At 43.8% G+C, this 25296-nt stretch overlaps 1 protein-coding gene across 1 annotated transcript in view; it reads left to right on the forward strand.

The window, feature by feature from the left end:
- Nucleotides 1-25296, forward strand: part of LOC132869646 (deleted in malignant brain tumors 1 protein-like) — a 364570-nt gene that overhangs the window by 314728 nt on the left and 24546 nt on the right. The window contains exon 26 of the mRNA XM_060902938.1: nt 17880-18185. Coding sequence (XP_060758921.1) covers nt 17880-18185 — 306 coding nt within the window. The remainder of the gene's footprint in view (nt 1-17879; nt 18186-25296) is intronic.

Raw genomic sequence — 25296 nt, forward strand, 5'->3', positions numbered from 1 at the left:
CTGCAACATCACATGGCGGTCGGGGACAGTGCCTCTGGAGTGGCAGACTGGGGTGCTGGTCCCTCTTTTTAAGAAAGGGGACCGGAGAGTGTGCTCCAATTATAGGGGAATCATACTTCTCAGCCTCCCAGGGAAGGTTTACTCCAGGGTACTGGAGAGGAGAATTTGGCTAATAGTCGAACCTCGGCTCCAGGAGGAACAATGCATTTTCGTCCTGGTCGTGGAACACTGGACCAGCTCTATACCCTTCATAGGGTGCTCGAGGGTTCATGGGAATTTGCCCAACCACTCCACATGTGCTTTGTGGATCTGGAGAAGGCATTCGACCATGTCTCTTGTGGTATTCTGTGGGGGGTGCTTCGGGAGTATGGGGTTTGGGGCTCTTTGCTAAGGGCTGTCTGGTCCCTGTATGAACTGAGCAGGAGTCTGGTTTGCATTGCCGGCAGTAAGTCAGACATGTTCCCAGTGCATGTTGGACTCCAGTAGGGCTGCCCTTTGTCACTGGTTCTGTTCATAAGTTTTATGGACAGAATTTCTCGGCACAGCCAGGGGCCGTAAGGAATCCTGTTTGGGAACCACAAGATTTCATCTCTGCTTTTTGCGGATGATGTTGTCCTGTTGGCTTCTTCAAACCCAGACCTTCTGCATGCACTGGGGTGGTTTGCAGCCAAGTGTGAAGTGGCTGGGATGAGAATCGGCACCTCCAAGTCTGAGGCCATGGTTCTCGACCAGAAAAGAGTGGCTTGCCCTCTCCAGGTTGGTGGAGAAGTCCTGTCTCAAGTAGAGGAGTTTAAGTATTGTTAGGACTGGGACTGTTTTGGCCTCTAGAGGCCACTGTTATTTCCTTTGTTTGATCATGTTTGTTTTGGCCTCTAGAGGTCGCCACTGTGTTCAGTGTTTTGTGTTTGTCTTATTGCCTGTTTCCTGCCCCGCCCTGTCCTTAATTAGTTTGTGTATTTATACCCCTGAGTTCAGTCCTCTTGTCACGGAGTCTTTGTGCTGTTATGTTTAGCTCCAGTTACCTCTGTACTGTGTTCCTTGCCTTTGTCTTTTTGGTTTTGCACTTTGCTTTTCTTTTTGGACTTTTTGGACTTAGTATTTACTGTTTTTTGGATCTTCTGAGCGTTGGTATTTTTGCCTTTTCTTTTCTGTTTTTTTGGCTTTTGTTTTGACTTTGAACTTTTGGATATTTTTTTATTTTTCCCTTCATCTTCTGAGCGTTTTGGATTATTTCTTTTTGGACTGTATATATTGTAAATATTTATAACGATTATCTAGGTGTAACACACAAACCTGGTTATAAATTTAATACATTTGAAGTTCTTCATACTCATATAATGTATGTAGCCTCGAAAAATAAGTCTACCCAGTTAATTCCATTGCTTATTATTTACAGGCCCCCGGGGCCATATTCTGAGTTTCTTTCTGAATTTGCAGATTTTATCTCAGATTTGGTTATTTCCTTAGACAAAGCTTTAGTTGTCGGAGATTTTAATATTCACTTTGATAACCCAGAAGACCCTTTAAAAACAGCGTTTGTGTCCATCTTAGATTCAGTCGGGATTAAGCAGAATGTCATAGGACCGACCCATAATGGTGGTCACACCCTTGATCTAATACTAACATTCAGATTAAACGTAGACAATATAGTCATACTTCCACAGTCTGAAGTTATCTCAGATCATTGTCTCATCTCATTCAAAATATGTCTGAGTAATAATATATGCACCTCACCACGCTACTGTATTAAACGTACTTTCACGTCAACTACTGCACAGAGCTTTATAAATGATCTCCCAGAGCTGTCAACTTTGATTGGGTCACTGTCAGCCCCTGCAGAACTTGATCAGGCAACTGAATGCTTAGAGTCAACATTCCGCCATACTTTAGATAATGTAGCTCCTCTAAAAAGGAAAATGGTCAGAGACAAAAAATTAGCACCCTGGTATAATGATGACACTCGCACATTAAAACAGACCACTCGAAAATTGGAACGTTAATGGCATCAAACAAAATTGGTAGTGTTCAAATTAGCTTGGAAGGAGAGCTTCCTGAAGTATAGAAAAGCTCTTAGTGCTGCGAGATCAACATATTTCTCCTCCCTAATAGAAGATAACAAAAATAATCCTAGATTCCTATTTAATACTGTAGCAAAATTAACCAGGAATAAGTCCACTATCAACACATGCACACCTGCAGTATGTAGTAGCAACGACTTCATGAATTTTTTTAATGACAAAATTGAGAATACCCGACAAAAAATTCAAACTACTAATTTAAGGTTAGACAATGAAAGTGACCTTGTAGTTAACAATATAACTGTATCAGATCATCAGTTAGAATGTTTTACTCCCCTAAAAGAAACTGAATTACTTTCATTAATCTCTACATCAAAAGCCTCAACTTGCATACTAGATCCCTTACTGACACATCTATTCAAACAGATAATGCCTGGAGTAATTGAACCGCTTCTAAAAATAATAAATGCTTCTCTTATGATTGGCTATGTACCCAAATCCTTTAAACTAGCAGTTATCAAACCCCTGATTAAAAAACCTGACCTTGATCCCTGTCAGCTGTCCAATTATCGGCCAATATCAAACCTCCCCTTTATCTCCAAGATCCTTGAAAAAGCTGTGGCACAGCAGTTATGCTCATATTTACATAGGAATAACATCCATGAGGTGTATCAGTCAGGATTTAGACCTCATCATAGCACAGAGACAGCACTGGTTAAAGTAGTAAACGACCTACTGTTGGCGTCTGATCAGGGCTGTGTCTCGCTACTTGTGTTGCTTGACCTTAGTGCAGCATTTGATACCATTGATCATTCCATTCTTCTGGATAGACTAGAAAATGTTGTGGGAGTTAAGGGAATGGCCCTCTCCTGGCTCAGGTCTTATCTAACTGATTGTTATCAGTATGTTGATATAAATGGTGATATTTCTAGACATACCGAGGTAAAGTTTGGTGTTCCACAAGGTTCTGTCTTGGGTCCACTGCTTTTTTCTCTATATATGTTACCTCTGGGCGATATTATTCGTAAACATTGTATTAGTTTCCACTGTTATGCTGATGACACACAGTTGTATGTCTCTGCAAAACCTGATGAGAGACACCAGCTTAACAAAATTGAGGAATGTGTTAAGGACATTAGACACTGGATGCTTATAAATTTCCTTCTGCTTAACTCTGACAAGACTGAAGTACTTGTGCTAGGACCACATACAGCTAGAAGTAAGTTTTCTGATTACACAGTAACTCTGGATGGCCTTTCTGTTTCTTCACGTGCAGCAGTAAAAGACCTCGGAGTGATTATTGACCCCAGTCTTTCATTCGAAACTCACATTGATAACATCACCCGGATAGCTTTCTTTCATCTCAGAAATATTGCAAAGATAAGAAATTTAATGTCATTGCATGATGCAGAAAAACTAGTCCATGCTTTCGTTACCTCCAGGTTGGATTATTGTAATGCCTTACTGTCTGGATGTTCCAATAAGTGCATAAACAAGCTCCAGTTAGTTCAAAATGCCGCAGCAAGAGTCCTTACTAGAACTAGAAAATATGACCACATCACGCCTGTCTTATCCACACTGCATTGGCTCCCAATCAAATTTCGTATTGATTATAAAATACTACTATTGACCTTTAAAGCACTAAATGGTCTCGCACCACAGTACCTGAGTGAACTTCTGGTCCTCTATGACCCGCCACGCCTACTTAGATCAAAAGGTGCAGGCTATCTGCTGGTACCTCGTATAGTGAAGGCTACATCAGGGGGCAGAGCCTTTTCTTACAAAGCCCCACAGTTATGGAACAGCCTTCCAAGTAATGTTCGGGAATCAGACACAGTCTCAGCATTTAAGTCTAGGCTGAAAACATATCTGTTTAGTCAAGCCTTTTGTTAATGGTGTTTATGAGGTAAAGGAGTAGATCTGGAGGGTCCTCAGACATAGAGTGTTTTGGTAAACTGGGATGTATGGATGCTGTCAGTCCCCACTCGCTTGCTCACTCGAGTTTGTTGACGGTGTAGTGGCTGGCTGCTTTATGTCCCAGGGCTCCCTCATGCCTGTGTTACCTTCTGGCTCTCTCCTTTTAGTTATGCTGTCATAGTTAGTTGCCGGAGTCCCTGCTTGTACTCGGTGCAATATGTATACTGTTCCTACTTATTCAGGTGACATTGGGCATACCTAACCACCTGTGTTTTCTTTCTCTTCCCCCCACCCCAAATCTGTCCCTCTGAGTTACATGGAGTCAACAGGAAATCTTTTGGTGGAGACAGTGGGGACCTCGACTGGCTATCGTAGCCTGCAGGGAATCGGCCGTCAGACATTCTGTCGCATTTCCCAGACCTGGTGAAATGTAACTGAATTGTCTTGGCCAGGCCTAAGGGTCCCATCTGCATCTCATCATTGCTGAGGAGTGTGCTCCCATCACCCAATCAAGCATCCAGCCAGAGCAGGTCATGATATATTTTTTACCATATTAACATGCCATTGTGTGTTATGCCTGATGTAAAGACTCTCGTCTCTGCGAGCCTACCACACAGATTTAATACTTGTCATTCTTAGGGCATACCTAACAACGTGTTTTCTTTCTCTCCCCCCCCCCATCTGTCCCTCTGAGTTACATGTTGATCCTGGGATTGAGATGCTGGCCTCTTCTGCCCCTCGGACCTGCTTGATCCATCCTGGTGCCCTGTGTCTGGTCGGAGTTTTATCACCCCACTCCTGTGAAGGACGGCCCCATGAGGACAGTTGAGGGTTATACCTGTTAAAACTTTTAATATTATAGTCAGGCTGTCTGTTGTTGCCCAAATGAGGATGGGTTCCCTTTTGAGTCTGGTTCCTCTCGAGGTTTCTTCCTCATGTCGTCTGAGGGAGTTTTTCCTTGCCACCGTCACCACAGGCTTGCTCATTGGGGATAGATTAGGGATAAAATTAGCTCATGTTTTAAGTCGTTCAAATTCTGTAAAGCTGCTTTGCGACAATGTTTATTGTTAAAAGCGCTGTACAAATAAACTTGACTTGACTTAAATAAACTTTTTGATACTTTTCTACTTCTGCCTCATGCCTCTGCATTTGAGTCATCCCCCTGGTGGCCTAGTGGGGGGTTGCTGGATTATCACACCAGCGAACCAGGTTCGAATCCCAGCAAAACCCTAACAAGTATCTCAGGATCTTGTTCACAAGTGAGGGAAGGACAGAGTGTGAGGTCAACAGGAGGATCGGTACAGCCTCCACAGTGATGTGGTCGCTTTACCGGTCCGTTGTGGTGAAGAAGGAGCTGAGGCAAAAGGCAAAGCTCTCAATTTACCAGTCGATCTACGTTCTGGTCATAAGCTATGGTCTATAAGCTATGGTTCTGGTCATCTATGGTCATAAGCTTTGGGTAATGACTGAAAGAACAAGATCGCGGATACAAGCGGCCGAAATGAGTTTCCTTCGCAGGGTGGCTGGGTGCTCCCTTAGAGATAGGGTGAGAAACACAGTCACTCGGGAGGAGCTCGGAGTAGAGCCGCTGCTCCTCCACATTGAGAGGAATCAGCTGAGGTGGCTCAGGCATCTCTTTCAGATGCCTCCTGGATGCCTCCCAAGGGAGGTGTTCCAGGCATGTCCCCCTGGGAGGAGGCCCCGGGGAAGACCCAGGACACGCTGGAGGGACTATATCTCTTAGCTGGCCTGGGAATGCCTCGGTGTTCTTCCCGAGGAGCTGGCCGAGGTGTCTGGGGAGAGGGAAGTTTGGGCTTCCATGCTCAGACTGCTGCCTCTGTGACCCGGCCCTGGATAAGCGGATGAAGACAAGATGAGACGATGTCTGTGTGTATATATACACAGAGAGAGAGAGAGAGAGAGAGAGTGTGTGTTCTGGACAAAACTTTTAGGCATCCTATTTTTTCATGAAATCTTTGTGATAGATTTTTATTTTATGACCTCTGCATGATCCAGTCAGTACAAAAGCATTTTAGATTTCAAACATTAGTTTTCTGACACAAAATTAAATGATTAAATGTTACAGAAGGGTGTCATGGTGGTGCCTCACAGCACACCTCACAGCAAGAAGGTTCTGGGTTCGAGCCCAGTGGCTGACGGGGGTCGTTCTGTGTGGAGTTTGTATGTTCTCCCCGTGTCTGTGTGGGTTTCCTCCGGGTGCTCCGGTTTCCCCCACAGTCCAAAGACATGCGGTTTGGTTAACATGGAGCAGCCTTGAGCTGAAGTCCCCTTGAGCAAGGCCCCGGACCCCCAACTGCTCCCCGGGCGCTGCAGCATAGCTGCCCACTGCTCTGGGTGTGAGTGTGTGTGTGCTCATTGCTCACGTTTGTGTGTGTGTGTGTGTGTGTGTGTTCACTGCTTCAGATGGGTTAAATGCAGAGAGGAAGTTCACTGTGCTTGAGTGTATGTGTGATAAATTAAGTTGTTGTTGTTCTTCATCTTAAAAAATGATTGAATGTCAGTAAAGAAAGCAGCAGATTACAGAAAAGATAATTTTCATGAAAAAAAATGAAGGCTGCTGAATTTTCTGCAAGAATAAGAAACAAGTGTGAAAGTAAAACAACTCCAGAAGAATTGTGGCTGGTTCTGCAAGACTTTCACAAAAACTTATCTTTGAAGATGTCTTTGTTCTACAGCATTTCGTTACACATGCCAAAGGCTTCTGCACAGTTTGTGTGTGTGTGTGTGTGTGTGTGTGTGTGTGTGTGTGTGTGTACACTTCTGGTGACATCTAGAGCTGATTGTTACCAGTTGAACATGTTGGGGAAAAGACGATATTTTACTTGTAATTTTACTGATTTCCCACCAGAAAATCATTAAAAAAATACTAGTTCGCCCTAATGTAGGTGGAGTCCTGAAGCACAGCAGGCAGGAGATGATGTTCACACACACTTTATTTTTAAGACTATCACTTTTCAGCTTCATTCATTCACTCACTCACAATTCACACACATGGACACACACACACACACACACACACACACACATACAACATGACAAATTTTCCATCCACGAGATGGCAGTAAAACGCTTCCAACCTGAGATTACTGTTGAGTGAAATGTGTTTTGTACTGAACTGACCTGGTGAGGGCGCTGTTAGGATGCTGCTGGATTATTATTATTATTATCCATCCATCCATGATCTGTAGCCACTTATCCTGTCCTTCAGGGTCGCAGGCAATCTGGAGCCTATCCCAGCTGACTATGGGTGAGAGGCGGGGTTCACCCTGGACAAGTCGCCAAGTCGTCACAGGGTGACACACAGAGACACAAACATTCACACTCACATTCACACCTACGGTCAATTTAAAGCCACCAACTATCCTAACCTGCATGTCTTTGGACTGTGGGGGAAACCGGAGCACCCGGAGGAAACCCACACAGACACAGGGAGAACATGCAAACTCCACACAGAAAGACCCCCATCAGCCACTGGGCTCAAACCCAGAACCTTCTTGTTGTGAGGTGACAGTGATAACCACTACACCACCATGACGCCCAGGTATGGAGATGGTACATGGTAATCTACATGAATGCGAGGACCCAAGGTTTCCCAGCAGAACATTGCCCAGAGCATCACACTGCCTCCTCCGGCTTGCCTTCTTCCCATAGTGCATCCTGGTGCCATCTCTTCCCCAGGTAAGCGAAACACATACACCTGGCCATCCACATGATATAAAAGAAAACGTGATTGATCAGACCAGGCCACCTTCTTCCTTTCCTCTTTGGTCCAGTTCTGATGCTTATGTCCCAGTTGTAGGTCTTTTGGCAGTGGACAAGGGTCAGTATGGGCACTCTGACCAGTCTGCAGCTACACAGCCCCAAACACAGCAAGCTGCAATGCACTGTGTGTTCTGACTCCATTCTATCACAGCCAGCAGGAACTTTTTCAGCAGGTTGTGTTACAGGAGCTCTTCTGTGTGATGGGACTAGAAGGTCTAGCCTTCGCTCCCCTCACGCATCAGTGAGCTTTGGGTGCCCATGACCCTCTCACCAGTTCACCAGTTTTCCTTCTTTGGACCCCTTTTGGGAGAGACTCACCACTGCATACTGGGAACACCCCACAAGACCTGCCATTGTGGAGATGATCTGACCCAGTCATCTATCAATCACAATTTTTGTGGCAAAAGAAAGAAAGAAAACAAACAAACAAAAAAGCATTTGGATGATTTTTTAAAATTTGTTTTTCAAATAATTTTTGTTTTAGAAAAAAAAACAATTAGTGGGTGGGGATTGATGGGGGAGGGGTGTATGTTTGCCAGGGTGCCGTATATAGCTCGCACTGCCACTGCCTAATATACCCCACCCTTTACAGTTGCCATTGTTATAAGATAATCAATGTTCTTCATTTCACCTCTCATCATCATCATCCAGCAACATTCTAACAGCGCCCTCAGCAGGTCAGTTCAGAGAAAAATGCATTTCATGAAACACAATGTCAGTTTGGAAGTGTTTTACTGCCATCTAGTGGATGGAAAATTGTAATAAATAATCAAACTAAAATCGATTTTTATTATTCATAATATTAATCAGTGTGTGTGTGTGTGTGTGTGTGTGTGTGTGTGTGTGTGTGTTTGTGTGTGTACGCACTGTAAAAATTATATCTCAGTGAAAATAAAGGGATTTTTTAATATGCAAATCTGTCTATGTGTAATAATGCTCAGGAAAAAAAAACTTCAGTAAAATGTCTAGAAATTGTTGAAATCATGTAATAATAATGTTATAATAGTGTAATACTTAAAATACTAAATATTTAATGTTTAACATAATACCTGATTAAATATTAGATAAGTGTGTGTGTGTGTGTGTGTGTGTGTGTGTGTGTGTGTGTGAGTTCAGATGATGTAGTGGGGGGGGTCATGGTCAATTCCCACCCACCAGACAGGTCTCCTCTATCACATGACAGCTACCAATCAGGGACAGCAAAGACTCTCATGCGTGTCCTCCAAGGAACGTGACACCAACCGACTGCATTTTTTTTATGTGGCTGCTGATGTAACATTAGGGGGTGGAGTAACACGCTCAGAGGAAAACAGTCTCCGCCCATGAGCACGAGCTCACAGATGCCCATAATTAGGGCCCGAGCCCTAATGGGCGAAGGCCCTATTGTTCTTGTAAGAGTTCACTATTCTTCTTCTTCTTTCTTCTCTTCTTCTTCTTCTTCCGTCTTCTTCTTCTTCTTTATTTTTCTCCGCTGTTGGGCCATTTTCGGGGCGCTTGCCATGGGCGAAAACGCACGAAATTTGGCAGCAGTTCCGAGAATTGGCACCGCTACTTAGAACCAGAAGCCCAAACTTGGCCGGGGCTCAGGGCCTCTTTAGCTCCCCCTAAGTCGTTGTGATTTTGGCCTCCCGCATTAAGGTGCCTGGGTGCCATGTAGTTTGTAGTAGTGGCATGCCATTTGGTACGCATATGTATCTCACTAAGCCGGACAAAAATGTAATGCCAATGCATTAGCCACGCCCAACAGGAAGTGAGGTAATTTCACTTTTGTGCGAAATGCATGGCCGCGAAGACGGCGCAACTCCTCCTAGACCGTTCATAGGAGTGTCACCAAAATTGATACCCATCATCTACAGACATGGCTGACAAAAGTTACTAAATACCTTTCACGTAGGATAAACCGTTCAGAAGTTATACGTCGATCAATTTTCGATGCAACATTTTACATCCTTAAAAATTCATAACAAATCTTCTGATTGCTCAAAACTGCTCATACTTCACACGCAAATCACTCATTGGGCTTCTGACATGGTACCCAATTTCTGTGATATTTCACCACTGGGGGCGCTATTATTGGGCAAAAAATCCAATCTTTCCTCAAATTTGGTCAAACTTCACGGCCACCCTCTTACTACCTCCCATGTCATGTATACCACATTTTGGGAATTTTCGTCCATGGGGGGCGCTGTTTTTGGCCGACGCAATTGCTCCAATACGGGTTTTTGGTTAATAATTCCATAATGCTTTTCCTTCACACCACTTCCTTGTGATAGTACGTTGCTGTTGTAGACACTTATTTTTCCAACTCCTAATCGCTCATGTACAGCTTAGCGCCACCTACTGACATGGGAAAATCCAAAAAATTTATTCTTCAAAAATCTATATCTCATCTTCTATTTACTCAATTGTCATCAAACTTCATACGCAAACTCTTCATAGCTCACCTGACATATACGCCAGATTTTGTGCACTTTCGCCCCTGGGGGTGCTGGTTATGGCAAAAATGATATTGCAGCTTCTGATTTGTCAAACTTGGCAAGCAAACTCTTTACAAGACCCTTATTGGGGCGCTTGCCATGGTCGCCAACGCACGAAATTTGGCTCCTTTTTCTTAGACTGCCACCGCTACTGAGAACCAGAAGCCCAGATCCAGGCGGGCCTCAGGGCCTCTATAGCGCCCCCTAACGTGTTGTGATTTTTGCCTCTCGCATTAAGGTGCCTGCTTGGCATATAGTTTCTAGTTATTATTATTATTATTAGGGCCCGAGCACCGTTCAGTGCGGGACCCTATTGTTTTTGAAGGACTATTATTATTATTATTATTATTAGGCCCCGAGCACCGTACAGTGCGCGACCCTATTGTTGCCATGTGTCCAATTCTGTGCTTTGTCGCCATTGTGGGAGTGATGTCTCTTGCCGAAGAAGCTGTGGAAGGTCTTTCGCGGGGACGCATGCCCCCGCCCCCCTTGGCCGCTGGCGCGAGGGCCCGTCAAGGCCGCTTGCGGCTTTAATTAGCTATTGTCACTGTAATAGACAGGGGTCAGAGAGTACACCACCCCTCCCTCCCTGAGAGCACAGAACTCTTGGGCTTCCAGCCATGGATGGCTATGACATCATCAGGATCTGAACTAGTGACCTCCAGATGATGGGGCAAATACTTTTCTGTTGCGGCCCTCAGGAGCCCAGTTAATTATAATTATTTGGAATGTCACCAAAAAGAGTCTTCAGCTGAAAGAGAAAAAAAGACCAAAATGTGGCACTAAAAGATGAAATGGGCCGACAGTGACGTGTCAAATCTAATGAATAATGTTAATGGTGATGTGAATTTGAAAGAGATTTATTTTTGCTGTTTTCGTGCCTGTGTTGTGCTGAATTCTGACTCCCTGCAGAATCTGACTCCCCTTCATGTGCACATGCAGATGGACCTGATTTCTGCTGTTTCTCTTCTCTTGGTAGATTGCAGTTCATTTTTAATTGTCCTCCACAGTAACCACCAGAATAATGCAAAACATCCCAACAAAGAGCCTCACAGTGAAAGTAAATGCATCTAATGACCTGAAGACTTTGTGAGTGCGCTGTTCAGAATCCAACTTCCCTTCACATGCATGCAGGCCTCATAGTGTCCTTTTTCTCATGTAGCATGTTCTCAACAGAAACTGGAGGAAATATGCAGCTCCATTATATGGATTCTGTAACACACATGAAGAGCAGTCTGATTCTGCCGGGAGTCTGAATAGGACATGACACCGGCAAGCGATTCCCAAGCTCATGAATCGGCCATCAGTTCAGGCTGATTATATCATTTATCTCCAGATTTTAAAATCTCAATCATGGACAAGGAATAAATCAATATTGCACAAGCTGATACTGCACTATTGCCCTTTCACCTGCCCCTGACTACCTCTATAAGCTGCTGTACCATTCTACAGCCCACATTCTCATCATTATATACATCCATATTTTTATTTCTAATTCTGGACACTTTAGGACTTTTTTTTTGTACTGCAACCCAAATGTGACTGTACCTGTACGATAACAATAAAGATTCTATTCTCAGGAACACAAAGATCATCAATCATGAGTTTATACACGTACATCATCAAATTTATGCATGCCAACATAATTTTATTTGTTATATATAATAAAATATTAAATGAAAAAACATATATATTACGTGTGTGTGTGTTTAGCTGATGTAGTTGTAATGCGCTGCAGTGGTTTATCAGTGTGTGTATCTGCTCTGTGCAGCTGTCAGGAATTAATGCTGTATGAGAGCCGAGTGCTTCCTCTCTCTGAAATCAGTGTGTGATGTGGTTGACTCTCATCAGTCACACAGCTCAGAGCCGGGAGGAGGAGCTCTGTTCATCAGTCACACACTTCAGAGCCGGGAGGAGGAGCTCTGTTCATCAGTCAAACACCTCAGAGCCGGAAGGAGGAGCTCTGTTCATCAGTCACACAGCTCAGAGCCGGGAGGAGGAGCTCTGTTCATCAGTCACACACCTCAGAGCTGGGAGGAGGAGCTCTGTTCATCAGTGCTGATGTTATTTTGATATATATGGAGAAAGTGAAAGATTCCTCGTCTGATTTGTTCTTGAGGCTGTGTGATGATTTCCTCTCATCTTTCTAATAAGGTAACAGTGAGTGTGATTGGTCTCTCTCTCTCTCTCTCTCTCTCTCTCTGTATGGGCTGAGTAAGGGGACACACTTCTCTCAGTCTCTCTGGGTGAGTGGAGGTGAACACATCGTGTACAGCGAGGAGGGAGATGGAAATCTGTCTGAGTTTTATGATTCTCTCTTCCACATTCTCTCTCTCTTCTGCAGGTAAGAACACACTGATTATTCACACTAAAACATCACACACTTCTAACTTTAACAGGAGGGATGATTTTTAATCATGAAATCTGAGAAAGTCTCATGGATCCATCATAACTTTATAAACAGTGAAACTTTCATTGTTATAGAATTTAAAAAGCTGTAGATGAGCAAAAACACATCATCCTCAGGGTTTTTTCTGAGGCATCAGTTATAAAATCAGCTCCAGATTAATGTTTAGAGTTTACACATGATTTATTGTGAGTAAAAACACCTGAACTAACACAAGGCTGTGTTCGTGTGTGTGTGTGTGTGTTTGAGAGAGAGAGAGGGGGAGAGAATTCTCATAAACCACAATATAAACTGAAATCTCTCTCTCTCTCGCTCTCTTTTCCCACTGTAATGCTTTATTGTATAAAATACATAATAATCGCACAGTAATATTGTAAATCAATAATATGAAAGTTAAATAATGAAGGAAAATGTTTCATTGAAACTGTAACATTTACTAAAGTAACTAATTTATACTGAATACTGTATTTCGTAAACAAAGTCTTCATCCTTCTCTCTTGTCTCTCTTTGTCGTATATTATCCCGGTTTCTCTGGCTGCAGAATTTCACTGTGATAAGGGATATCATCTCTACGGGGATTACTGCTATCACTTCAGCAGTGAATCAGATAAAATGTGGCAGGATGCTGAAAACTATTGCAGCTCCCAGAACGGACACCTGGCCAGCGTCCACAACCAGGAGACAGTCAGATTCATAACAGGTGAGTGACAGACAGCTGCTCATGCTGGGCGGCACAGTGGTGTAGTGGTTAGCACTGTCACCTCACAGCAAGAAGATTCTGGGTTCTAGCCCAGTGGCTGACGGGGTCTTTCTGTGTGGAGTTTGCATGTTCTCCCTGTGTCTGTGTGGGTTTCCTCCAGGTGCTCCAGTTTCTCCCACAGTCCAAAGACATGTGGTTTGGTTAACATGGGAGCAGCCTTGGGCTGAAGAGCCCTTTAGCAAGGCCCCTAAACCCCCAACTGCTCCCCGGGTGCTGTAGTATAGATGTCCACTGCTGCATGTGTGTGTGTGTGTGTGTGTGTGTGTGTGTGTGTGTGTGTGTGTTTTCACTGCTTCAGAGGGTTAAGTTCAGAGGACACATTTTACTGTGCTAGAGTGTGCATGTGACAAATAAAGGCTTCTTCTTCTTCTTCCTCTTCTTCTTCTTCTTCTTCTTCTTCTTCTCATTTCTCACTCAGTCATGTTATTCATCATTAATCAGATTATTTTCTGAGGCAAGCGTGAGTCTTGGGAATTAACTGGTTTTCATGAACGTGTTCGCTCTTTACGTACATCTCTTAGTAGCTTCATGTAGTAGATGGGATTTGAATATGACTGTGTTTATGGTTTTGTTTTGTTTTCATCCTCAAGCTTACATTCCCAGAGCTTCCTGGATTGGACTTAATGATCGACTACATGAGGGAAACTTTGTCTGGTCTGATGGAACGCCTTCCGTATGTAACACTCCCTCAATATCCTTCAACATGTGCTTGAAGTAAAGGCTCTCATTTTAACTCTAAAGCATCATTTTAAAATGACTTTAAATAGTTTATGTCCATGTTCATTTGTTGGTTTGTTTACAAAAACATATTTTTAACCACTTTTTATTGTATATCTCTTTTCTATACAACATTTATTCTGTTGAAATAAAATCTTAAGACATCTTCAATAAATTCTCCGACACCACAGCACTGATGGATTCTCGATTCTCATTGGTCAGAAGGTGTTGATTAATTTTCTATAACAGCAACTAAAACAAAAGTGTAGCTCTAAATCACAGGTTTATATTAATGATCTCGTTATTCGACGTTGTTTCGATAGCAACAGCTCATTCAGAGGGACTTTTACAGTCAATGCTCCAGATAAGCAAATGAAAAATAATTATTTTCTCCAGGGTCAGGAGATGTTTATTTAACATTTATGAAAGGAGTCTCCAGTGTCAGTGCTTTGTAATAGTCAAAGGGAAAACTGAACCCAGATGGCTGGAGGATGTTGCGTTTCATGCATTACAGTTTGTACTGTATTAACTCCATGAGAAAGTGAGGGAATGACCGATTATAGCTGCTGTAACAGAAAAGATAACAGGAACTTACTTGTTCTGCAGATGTTCCACAGCATTGACTGGAACTTTAAGTGAAAAAAAGTATGACGTATGTTTTTATTTATTTATTTATTTTATTTTATTTTATTTACTGAATTCAAATTTAAATCTCTGGCACATTGTTGTGGTATAAGAGGAATAAAACATATCAGGACATATTTTTACAGGATAATAATCAACTTTAGTGTGGTGAGATTAACTCTGCTTCATCACTCCACCCTGTAATTGATTATCTAACAATAACAGTATGTCCTGTCATATTGTCATTATTTTCTTTCATGATTTCTGGATTGCTGTCTCCAGGACTTCTTGCTGTGGGCCCCGGGTCAGCCGGATAACTGGGAGGATGATGAGCACTGCGTACAAATCCACGGCATGGAGGACAATTATAGGGGAAAATTCAGTGATCGAAACTGCTCGAGCTACGAACCGTTCATCTGCCAGAAAGGTGAAACCTGAGCTTGGTTCTAAGGTGGAAAGTTGTGCTCAGGTCATGTGTAAACATTATTTTATGATCAGAGCATCTCCATCAGTCAGAGGCAATGACCTTCGACCTTATAGTCTGTTTCTTTCTGCTGTAATCTTTATATCCTCTTTTCAAAAGGATGATGTTCATTTATCTGTCTTTTATTAATTATAAAAATGTATCTGTATTTGCAACCCCGATTCCAAAAAAGTTGGGACAAAGTACAAATTGTAAATAAAAACAGAATGCAATAATTTACAAATCTCAAAAACTGATATTGTATTCACAATAGAACATAGACAACATATCAAATTTCGAAAGTGAGACATTTTGAAATTTCATGCCAAATATTGGCTCATTTGAAATTTCATGACAGCAACACATCTCAAAAAAGTTGGGACAGGGGCAATAAGAGGCTGGAAAAGTTAAAGGTACAAAAAAGGAACAGCTGGAGGACCAAATTGCAACTCATTAGGTCAATTGGCAATAGGTCATTTACATGACTGGGTATAAAAAGAGCATCTTGGAGTGGCAGCGGCTCTCAGAAGTAAAGATGGGAAGAGGATCACCAATCCTCCTAATTCTGCGCCGACAAATAGTGGAGCAATATCAGAAAGGAGTTCGACAGTGTAAAATTGCAAAGAGTTTAAACATATCATCATCTACAGTGCATAATATCATCAAAAGATTCAGAGAATCTGGAAGAATCTCTGTGCGTAAGGGTCAAGGCCGGAAAACCATACTGGGTGCCCGTGATCTTCGGGCCCTTAGACGGCACTGCATCACATACAGGCATGCTTCTGTATTGGAAATCACAAAATGGGCCCAGGAATATTTCCAGAGAACATTATCTGTGAACACAATTCACCGTGCCATCCGCCGTTGCCAGCTAAAACTCTATAGTTCAAAGAAGAAGCCGTATCTAAACATGATCCAGAAGTGCAGACGTCTTCTCTGGGCCAAGGCTCATTTAAAATGACTGTGACAAAGTGGAAAACTGTTCTGTGGTCAGACGAATCAAAATTTGAAGTTCTTTATGGAAATCAGGGACGCCATGTCATTCGGACTAAAGAGGAGAAGGACGACCCAAGTTGTTATCAGTGCTCAGTTCAGAAGCCTGCATCTCTGATGGTATGGGGTTGCATTAGTGCGTGTGGCATGGGCAGCTTACACATCTGGAAAGATACCATCAATGCTGAAAGGTATATCCAGGTTCTAGAGCAACATATGCTCCCATCCAGACGACGTCTCTTTCAGGGAAGACCTTGCATTTTCCAACATGACAATGCCAAACCACATACTGCATCAATTACAGCATCATGGCTGCATAGAAGAAGGGTCCAGGTACTGAACTGGCCAGCCTGCAGTCCAGATCTTTCACCCATAGAAAACATTTGGCGCATCATAAAACGGAAGAGACGACAAAAAAGACCTAAGGCAGTTGAGCAACTAGAATCCTACATTAGACAAGAATGGGTTAACATTCCTGTCCCTAAACTTGAGCAACTTGTCTCCTCAGTCCCCAGACATTTACAGACTGTTGTAAAGAGAAAAGGGGATGTCTCACAGTGGTAAACATGGCCTTGTCCCAACTTTTTTGAGATCTGTTGTTGTCATGAAATTTAAAATCACCTAATTTTTCTCTTTAAATGATACATTTTCTCAGTTTAAACAGCTGATATGTCATCTATGTTCTATTCTGAATAAAATATGGAATTTTGAAACTTCCACATCATTGCATTCCGTTTTTATTTACAATTTGTACTTTGTCCCAACTTTTTTGGAATCGGGGTTGTACAAATTTAAGTAAAGAGTGGAAATATATGATGATTTGCAGAACTTTCAGCTTTCTGTTCGAGTTTTATTATATTATTAAATATCAGTTTTATAATCTTCAGATTAATGTGATGTTTTGATGTCTTCAGGAAAAAATGTTGGTCCTCCACCAGTTCCACCCACCGCTGTACCAGGTATCAGTTTCTCTCTCTCTCTCTCTCTCTCTCTCTCTCTTCCCTTTATTAAGCTTTATTTTATATAAAAAATATAATAATCACACAGTAATATTGTAAACCAATAATGTGAAAGTTAAATAATAAAGGAAAATGCTTCAATGAAACTGGAACATTTACTAACTGTGTAAACTTTATTTGATGATCAGCGCATCTCCATCAGTCAGAGGCGATGACCTTCGACCTTATAGTCTGCTTCTTTCTGCTATAATCCTCTTTTCAAAAGGATGAGATTCATTTATCTTTCTTTTTTAATTCAACAAAATTACCTGTATTTACAAATGTAAGTCAAGAGTATTAATTATATTAAATTTCATTAAATATATTTTGATCTGAGCCCAGTGATGACCTGGTGACGTGTCCAGGGTGAACCCCGCCTCTCGCCCATAGTCAGCTGGGATAGGCTCCAGCCCGTGACCCTGTACAGGCTAAGCGGCTACAGATAATAGACGGATATTTTGATCTGCATTACTTTCAGTTTCTGGGAGAGTTTTATAATCTTATTAAATATACGTTCTATAATTTTCAGATTAATGTGATGTTTTGATGTCTTCAGGTCAAAGTGTTGGTCCTCCACCAGTTCCACCCTCCACCGTACCAGGTATCAGTTTCTCTCTCTCTCACTCTCACACATGCACTCTCTCTCTCTCTCTCTCTCTCTCTCTCTCTCTCTCACACACACACACACACACACACACACACAATCTCTCTCTCTCTCTCAGGCAGTGTGAGGTTGAAGAATGGAAGTCGCTGTGCTGGGAGAGTGGAGGTTCTTCATGATGGTCAGTGGGGAACAGTGTGTGATGATGACTGGGATATGAGAGAAGCTGCAGTGGTGTGCAGAGAGCTGCGCTGTGGGGAGCCTGTAAATGTTCGGTATGTGGCTCACTTTGGACGAGGATCCGGACCAATCTGGATGGATGATGTGAACTGTAGAGGATCAGAGTCAACACTGAAGAACTGTACATCAGCAGAGTTGGGGAAACATGACTGTACTCATGGTGAAGATGCTGGACTCACCTGCTCAGGTAAATTGGTTTTAATCTTAACATTTAAAATATATGCTCAAAAATATATTTATTACCACAATCGATATTTAAGTTCACTAAAATAAATGTTGATCATAATAGACTGTGCTGTTGGGGTCCGGTGTAAAGTCCACTTTGATGAACATGACAGTGTGTTGGATGCAGCGTCACTGCAATCTGCTGTAAAATCAGCTTTAGAGGAATTACACACTGTATGATCATTTTACTACTACTGATAATAATAATAATAATAATAATAATAATAATATTGGGATAGGGGCGGCACGGTGGTGTAGTGGTTAGCGCTGTCGCCTCACAGCAAGAAGGTCCTGGGTTCGAGCCCCGGGGCCGGCGAGGGCCTTTCTGTGTGGAGTTTGCATGTTCTCCCCGTGTCCGCGTGGGTTTCCTCCGGGTGCTCCGGTTTCCCCCACAGTCCAAAGACATGCAGGTTAGGTTAACTGGTGACTCTAAATTGACCGTAGGTGTGAATGTGAGTGTGAATGGTTGTCTGTGTCTATGTGTCAGCCCTGTGATGACCTGGCGACTTGTCCAGGGTGTACCCCGCCTTTCGCCCGTAGTCAGCTGGGATAGGCTCCAGCTTGCCTGCAACCCTGTAGAAGGATAAAGCGGCTAGAGATAATGAGATGAGATATTGGGATATTAGAGGCAGATGACCTAACACACAGTGGCGTGAGAAAGGCAATATCTAATGAGTAGTTGAGAAGGATATGAAGGATACTGAAGTCAGAACTGAATGGTGGAAACGTGATGAAGGCGATCAATTTAAGGGCAGTTTCAGTGGGAAGGTCTGGTGCAGGAATTATCACTTGGGCCAAAGAAGGGCTCAGGAGATTGTACCGGAAAACGAGAAAGTTGTTCACCATTAACAGAACACTTCACCCACAGGGGGATGCTGATAGATTTTATGTGAAATGATAAGTGGTGGATGAGGTTTATTAAGTGTAGAGGACTGTGTAAACATTGAAGTAGGTCGTTTATACAAGTTTGTTGAAGCAACTACCGAAAGGTTACTTCATTTTGTAGCAGATGAAAAATTTTTGGATGAGGGGGTGAGAAAGCAAAGTATAGCTGAAGAAAGAATGAGCAGATATAGAAACAAGAGACTGCATGGACAATTTATGAAGGGACCGGAGGAAGTGAGAGATTAGGATTTGTGGAACTGGTTAAATAGACGTACCATAAAGAAAGAAATGGAAGGACTCTTAACTGCTGCACAAGATCAAGCATTCTCAACCAACAGCATCAAGAACAGAGTTGACAAGGAGAATGTGTCCCTGATGTGCCGATTTTGTGGAGAAAGAGAAAAGACAATTCATCATCTAACAGCAGAATGAAAGAAACTCACACAAACAGAAAACAAAATGTGGAGACAAGATAAGGTTGGACAAGTCATTCACTGCAAACTCTGTCAGAAGTTCAGTGGTATAAGTGGTATGACCACACTCCGGAAGGGCTCATGGAAAATGACGAAGTGAAAATACTGTGGGACCTCAGGGTTCAAACAGGCCATCATCTTCAACATAACAGACCTGATATGGTCATATTGGAGAAGGAGGAGAAAACGTGAAATGTAATCGACATAGCATGCCCCTTTGACACGCGAGTGTTTGAAAAGGAACATGAGAAAATTAAAAATATCAAGACCTTAAAAGAGTGATTGGGAAGATCTGGAAGTGCAGGAGAGTAAATGTAGTACCAGTTGTTATTGGAGCACTTGGGAAAATCACTAAGAACTTCAAGGCATCGATAAACAAAATTGGACTGAATGACAGCATTGCGTTGCTTCAGAAAGCTCACTTGTTGGGAACAGCAAAGATTTTAAGAAAGTCACTTGACACCTCAGGATATAGGCTAAAGTTCGATGTCTAGATTACAAAAAAACACATTATCAGCTTACCGTTTGAATTGCTGAAATAATAATAATAATAATAATAATAATCATATCTCAGGTGACCTCTGGTGGGATCACAACCCTGAGGGTAATAAGCTCTGCCTTAAACATTCACACTCTGCTTTTCTTTGATTTCGATGAAACAACAGGGAACTCTGATTATGTTTTGTGATTATTACATTACATTCTGCTCAGTGAGATTCTGTTCAGTTTCTTTGACAAATTAGAAGACATTTTAAATTATATTTAAATCTCCACATCAGTATTCAGACCTGCAATGTCACAACTGTCTTATTTTCAGGGCAGAGTTTATCTAAAACACAGGCGTGTCTCAGCTGCGTGCGTTTCTGATGTTGAACTTAAACACGTGTTTCTTGCGTGATCTCAGCCTGAATGAGGAGTAGTGTTAACTCCAGCGCCACCGTCTGACAGTTTGCTGGAACAACAATGCCATGCTGACATTTATATTCATGCTGTAAATTCACTCAAACACACGATGGAGCGTCATTCAAGGGCAATATTCAAGACATAAATATGATGGTATTAATTGATTAACAATATTCACACTTATAGTGCACAAAAAGGTTGTTTCACATGGAGGATGTTGGAGGAGACACATGTGAATAAGAAATATTGCTTATCTGGAGGAGTGAAGTCTTTATGGCCAAAATTATAAATGAACTTAAAGTTTCTCTGTAAGTGTATCAGACGAGCACTCGGTCAGATTATCCTTCACACCGTGATTATGTTTTCTGACCAGGAGAGCAGATGGAATTAACACAGACATCATGTTTTATTCATTTGAAGAATTAAAATTCCAATCTGAAGCATGAAAAAATTGACTACAATAGAACATGATGTTCTGGATCAGGGCCTATTTTATAAGCTGGAGAACAACGAGTGTGGAAGCCATATAATTAAATTAATAGAACTATTCAGGCATCAAAATCTTATAAATATGATCGACTCAGTGCTCGCCATCTCATTCCTATATCCTCATATTAGTCTTTTTATTTTTAAACTGTTTCTTGCTTTTATGTTCCATCGTGTTACATTTGACAGGAAATTTAAAAAGTGCGATTTTCAGTCCCAAATATTTTGTGAATTTAATGAATGAATGAATGAATGAGTGAGTGAGTGAGCCCCAGAGCACAGGTGCAGAGGGAAAGCCCGGGCCGGTTTGCTGGCGCTGCGGGGAGCCAGGCCACCTGCAACAACAGTGCGCAGCAATGGAGGTGGGCGCGGTGGTACGGATCCCCGACGCGCCAGAAGCTGCCCTCGATCGGGCTGGAGCGTATCGCATACCGGTGAGTGTCCAAGGGGCTACATATCAGGCGTTGGTGGATTCTGGTTGCAATCAGACCTCGATCCTCCAAAGCCTGGTGCAAGACGAGGCATTGGGGGGAGCACAGGGGGTGAAGGTGTTGTGTGTGCACGGGGATGTTGACAGCTACCCTTTGGTGTCGGTCCACATATATTTCAGAGGGGAAAAATCTATAGTGAAGGTGGCGGTTAATCCTCGCCTGACCCACTCTTTAATTTTGGGGACTGATTGGCCGGGATTTCGGAGTTTAATGACGCGCCTAGTAGAGAGTGGGTCCTGCCATTTGACAGGGGGAGGTCCCGGTGTCGCTTTGGCTGGAGCTGCTGTCGCAGAGCCGTCTACGTCATCTCTGCGACAGAGTGAGGAGCTGCCGGCTCCTCCTCTTTCTGTTGGGTAATCCCTCACGGATTTCCCATTAGAACAATCGCGAGACGAGACTCTGCGACATGCGTTTGACCAAGTGAGAGTAATCAATGGTCAAACGCTCCAGCCAAATGCCACCCCGTCCTTCCCCTATTTTTCTATTATGAAGGATAGATTATACCGAGTGACGCAGGACACTCAGACGAAAGAGCACGTCACACAGCTGTTAATTCCAAAGAGCCGCCGGGAATTGGTATTTCAGGAGGCTCACTTTAATCCCATGGCTGGACACCTAGGGCAGGATAAGACACTAGCCCCGATAATGGCCTGATACTATTGGCCGGGGATTCGCGGCGATGTCCGTAAGTGGTGTAGGGCGTGCCGCGAATGCCAGTTAGTAAATCCAGTGGCTATTCCAAAAGCGCCTTTGCGCCCCCTACCATTAATCGAGACCCCGTTCGAAAGAATTGGGATGGATCTCGTCGGGCCATTAGATCGGTCAACACAAGGGTACCACTTTATATTGGTTCTGGTGGACTATGCAACGCGATACCCGGAAGCGGTGCCTCTTCGCAATATCTCAGCACACAGTATTGCGGAGGCCCTCTTCCACGTCATCTCCCGGGTTGGAATCCCGAAAGAGGTTCTGACTGACCAAGGCACCTCGTTTATGTCACGAACACTGAGCGAACTGTATGGGCTATTAGGTATTAAGCCGATCCGCACCAGCGTTTATCACCCACAAACGGACAGTTTAGTCGAACGGTTCAATCGCACCCTCAAGAATATAATTAAAAAATTCGTAAGTGAGGATGCACGTAACTGGGATAAATGGCTCGAACCCTTGTTATTTGCAGTGCGAGAGGTCCCTCAAGCCTCCACGGGGTTCTCCCCATTTGAATTGTTATACGGGCGTAAGCCACGCGGCATTTTAGATGTGCTGCGTGAAAATTGGGAGGAGGGACCTTCACAAAGTAAAAATGAAATTCAGTACGTTATGGACCTGCACGCAAAACTCCACACGCTCACACACCTAACTCAGGAGAATTTGCGGCAGGCCCAGGAACGGCAAGCCCGCCTGTACAACAAGGGCACGCGCCTTAGAGAGTTCACTCTGGGAGAGAAGGTACTCGTACTGTTGCCCACGTCGAGCTCCAAATTAATCGCCAAGTGGCAAGGACCCTTTGAGGTCACACGGCGAGTCGGGGACATCGACTATGAGGTAAGGCGAATGGACAGGGAGGGGGCACTACAGATCTACCACCTCAATCTGCTTAAACTCTGGAATGAGGAGGTCCCCGTGGCGTTGGTGTCAGTAGTTCCGGAGAAGGCGGAGCTGGGGCCGGAGGTTCAAAAAGGAACATTGGCATCACGTACCTCTCCGGTCCCCTGTGGAGACCACCTCTCCCCGACCCAACTCACAGAGGTCACTCAGTTGCAGGCCGAGTTTTCGGATGTGTTCTCACCCCTGCCCGGTCGCACTAACCACTAACCTCATAGAACACCACATAGAGACGCCCCCGGGGGCGGTAGTGCATAGCCGCCCTTACAGGCTACCCGAACACAAAAAAAAGGTGGTTCGGGAAGAACTTCAGGCCATGCTCGAAATGGGCATTGTCGAGGAGTCCCACAGTGACTGGAGCTGCCCGGTGGTCTTGGTACCCAAGGCCGACCGGTCGGTCCGGTTCTGTGTGGACTATAGAAAAGTCAACGTGGTGTCTAAATTCAAAGCGTACCCAATGCCTCGTATTGACGAGCTGCTCGATCGACTAGGCACGGCTCGCTTTTACTCGACATTGGATTTGACGAAGGGATATTGGCAGATCCCCTTGACTCCATTATCCTGGGAAAAAACGGCCTTTTCCACACCGTTCGGCTTACACCAATTTGTCACACTTCCTTTTGGGCTGTTTGGGGCGCCCGCTACGTTTCAGCGGCTGATGGACAGGGTCCTCCGGCCCCACGCCACCTATGCGGCCGCATATCTAGATGACATTATTATTTATAGTAACGACTGGCAGCAGCACCTGCAACACCTGAGGGCCGTCCTTAGGTCGCTGAGGCGGGCGGGTCTCACTGCCAACCCGAAGAAGTGTGCGATTGGGCGGGTGGAAGTACGGTATCTGGGCTTCCACTTGGGCAACGGGCAGGTGCGTCCCCAAATTAATAAGACAGCAGCGATTGCGGCCTGCCCAAGGCCCAAGACGAAAAAGGGGGTGAGACAGTTCCTGGGGCTGGCTGGCTACTATCGTAGGTTTATACCTAATTATTCGGACGTCACCAGCCCGCTGACTGACCTCACTAAAAAGGGGGCGCCAGATCCGGTCCAGTGGACGGAGCAGTGCCAGCGGGCTTTCTCTGAGGTAAAGGCTGCACTGTGTGGGGGGCCACTATTACACTCCCCTGACTTCTCTCTCCCTTTTGTGTTGCAGACCAACGCGTCAGACAGAGGGCTGGGGGCGGTGTTGTCCCAGGAGGTGGAGGGGGAGGACCGCCCCATCCTCTACATTAGTAGGAAGCTGTCGGTGTGTGAGGGGCGCTACAGCACTATTGAGAAGGAATGCCTGGCGATCAAGTGGGTGGTCCTCGCCCTCCGTTACTACCTGCTGGGGCGCCCTTTCACCCTCTGTTCGGACCACGCGCCCCTCCAGTGGCTCCACCGCATGAAAGATGCCAACGCGCGGATCACCCGTTGGTATCTGGCACTCCAACCCTTCAATTTCAAGGTGGTCCACAGGCCAGGAGTGCAGATGGTCGTGGCGGACTTCCTCTCCCGTCAGGGGGGGGGGGGAGTCGGCTGCGGGCCGGACGGGCGCCCGGCCTGAGTCGGGCGGTGGGGGTATGTGGCAGCGGGGGCGTGGTCAAGTGCCGGTCTGTGACAGGAGGGCGGAGCCAGGGAAGGTGAGTGGCAGAATCACTACACCTGATGGTAATTAACCTGTGTTTGTGTGTCTTCCCAGTACCATGCCCTATTTAAGGAGGCAGAGGGAGAGCAGAGGAGAGAGCTCATCCCGGGACTAGAACACAGCGTGTGTGTGTGTTTTTCCTCTAAAGCATAAAAGTAGGCTGTGACACTGAAAAGTCTAACAATAAAAAGCCTATTAGTACCAGAAGCTTTGTCCTGCCGTCCTCTGTGCTCCACCCACACTTCAGAGAGCTCTACAATATACTATATACCATATATACACTTCATAAATATCTATATAAATATATAATTACAAAAATAAATATCTATTACATACCTATCCTTGTAAATATGAATATATAAACTATCCCCATTAATAAATATATACCATATATACCAAATACTAAGTTAGTTCTAATATAACAATCAACCCTATTTTATTTATCCCTCATCATCCTCCGTTAACATACTTCCTCTTCTATATACTTGTTTAAAAATATTTTTTGTACCTTTTTTTAAACAGATTTATATTTGCATTTGTTTTATTTCTGTCTCCAGTCTGTTCCATAAAGTCACCCCACAGCTCCATACGCACATGCTTTTCATA

Source organism: Neoarius graeffei, chromosome 21, assembly GCF_027579695.1.
Source record: "Neoarius graeffei isolate fNeoGra1 chromosome 21, fNeoGra1.pri, whole genome shotgun sequence".
NCBI lineage: Eukaryota > Metazoa > Chordata > Actinopteri > Siluriformes > Ariidae > Neoarius > Neoarius graeffei.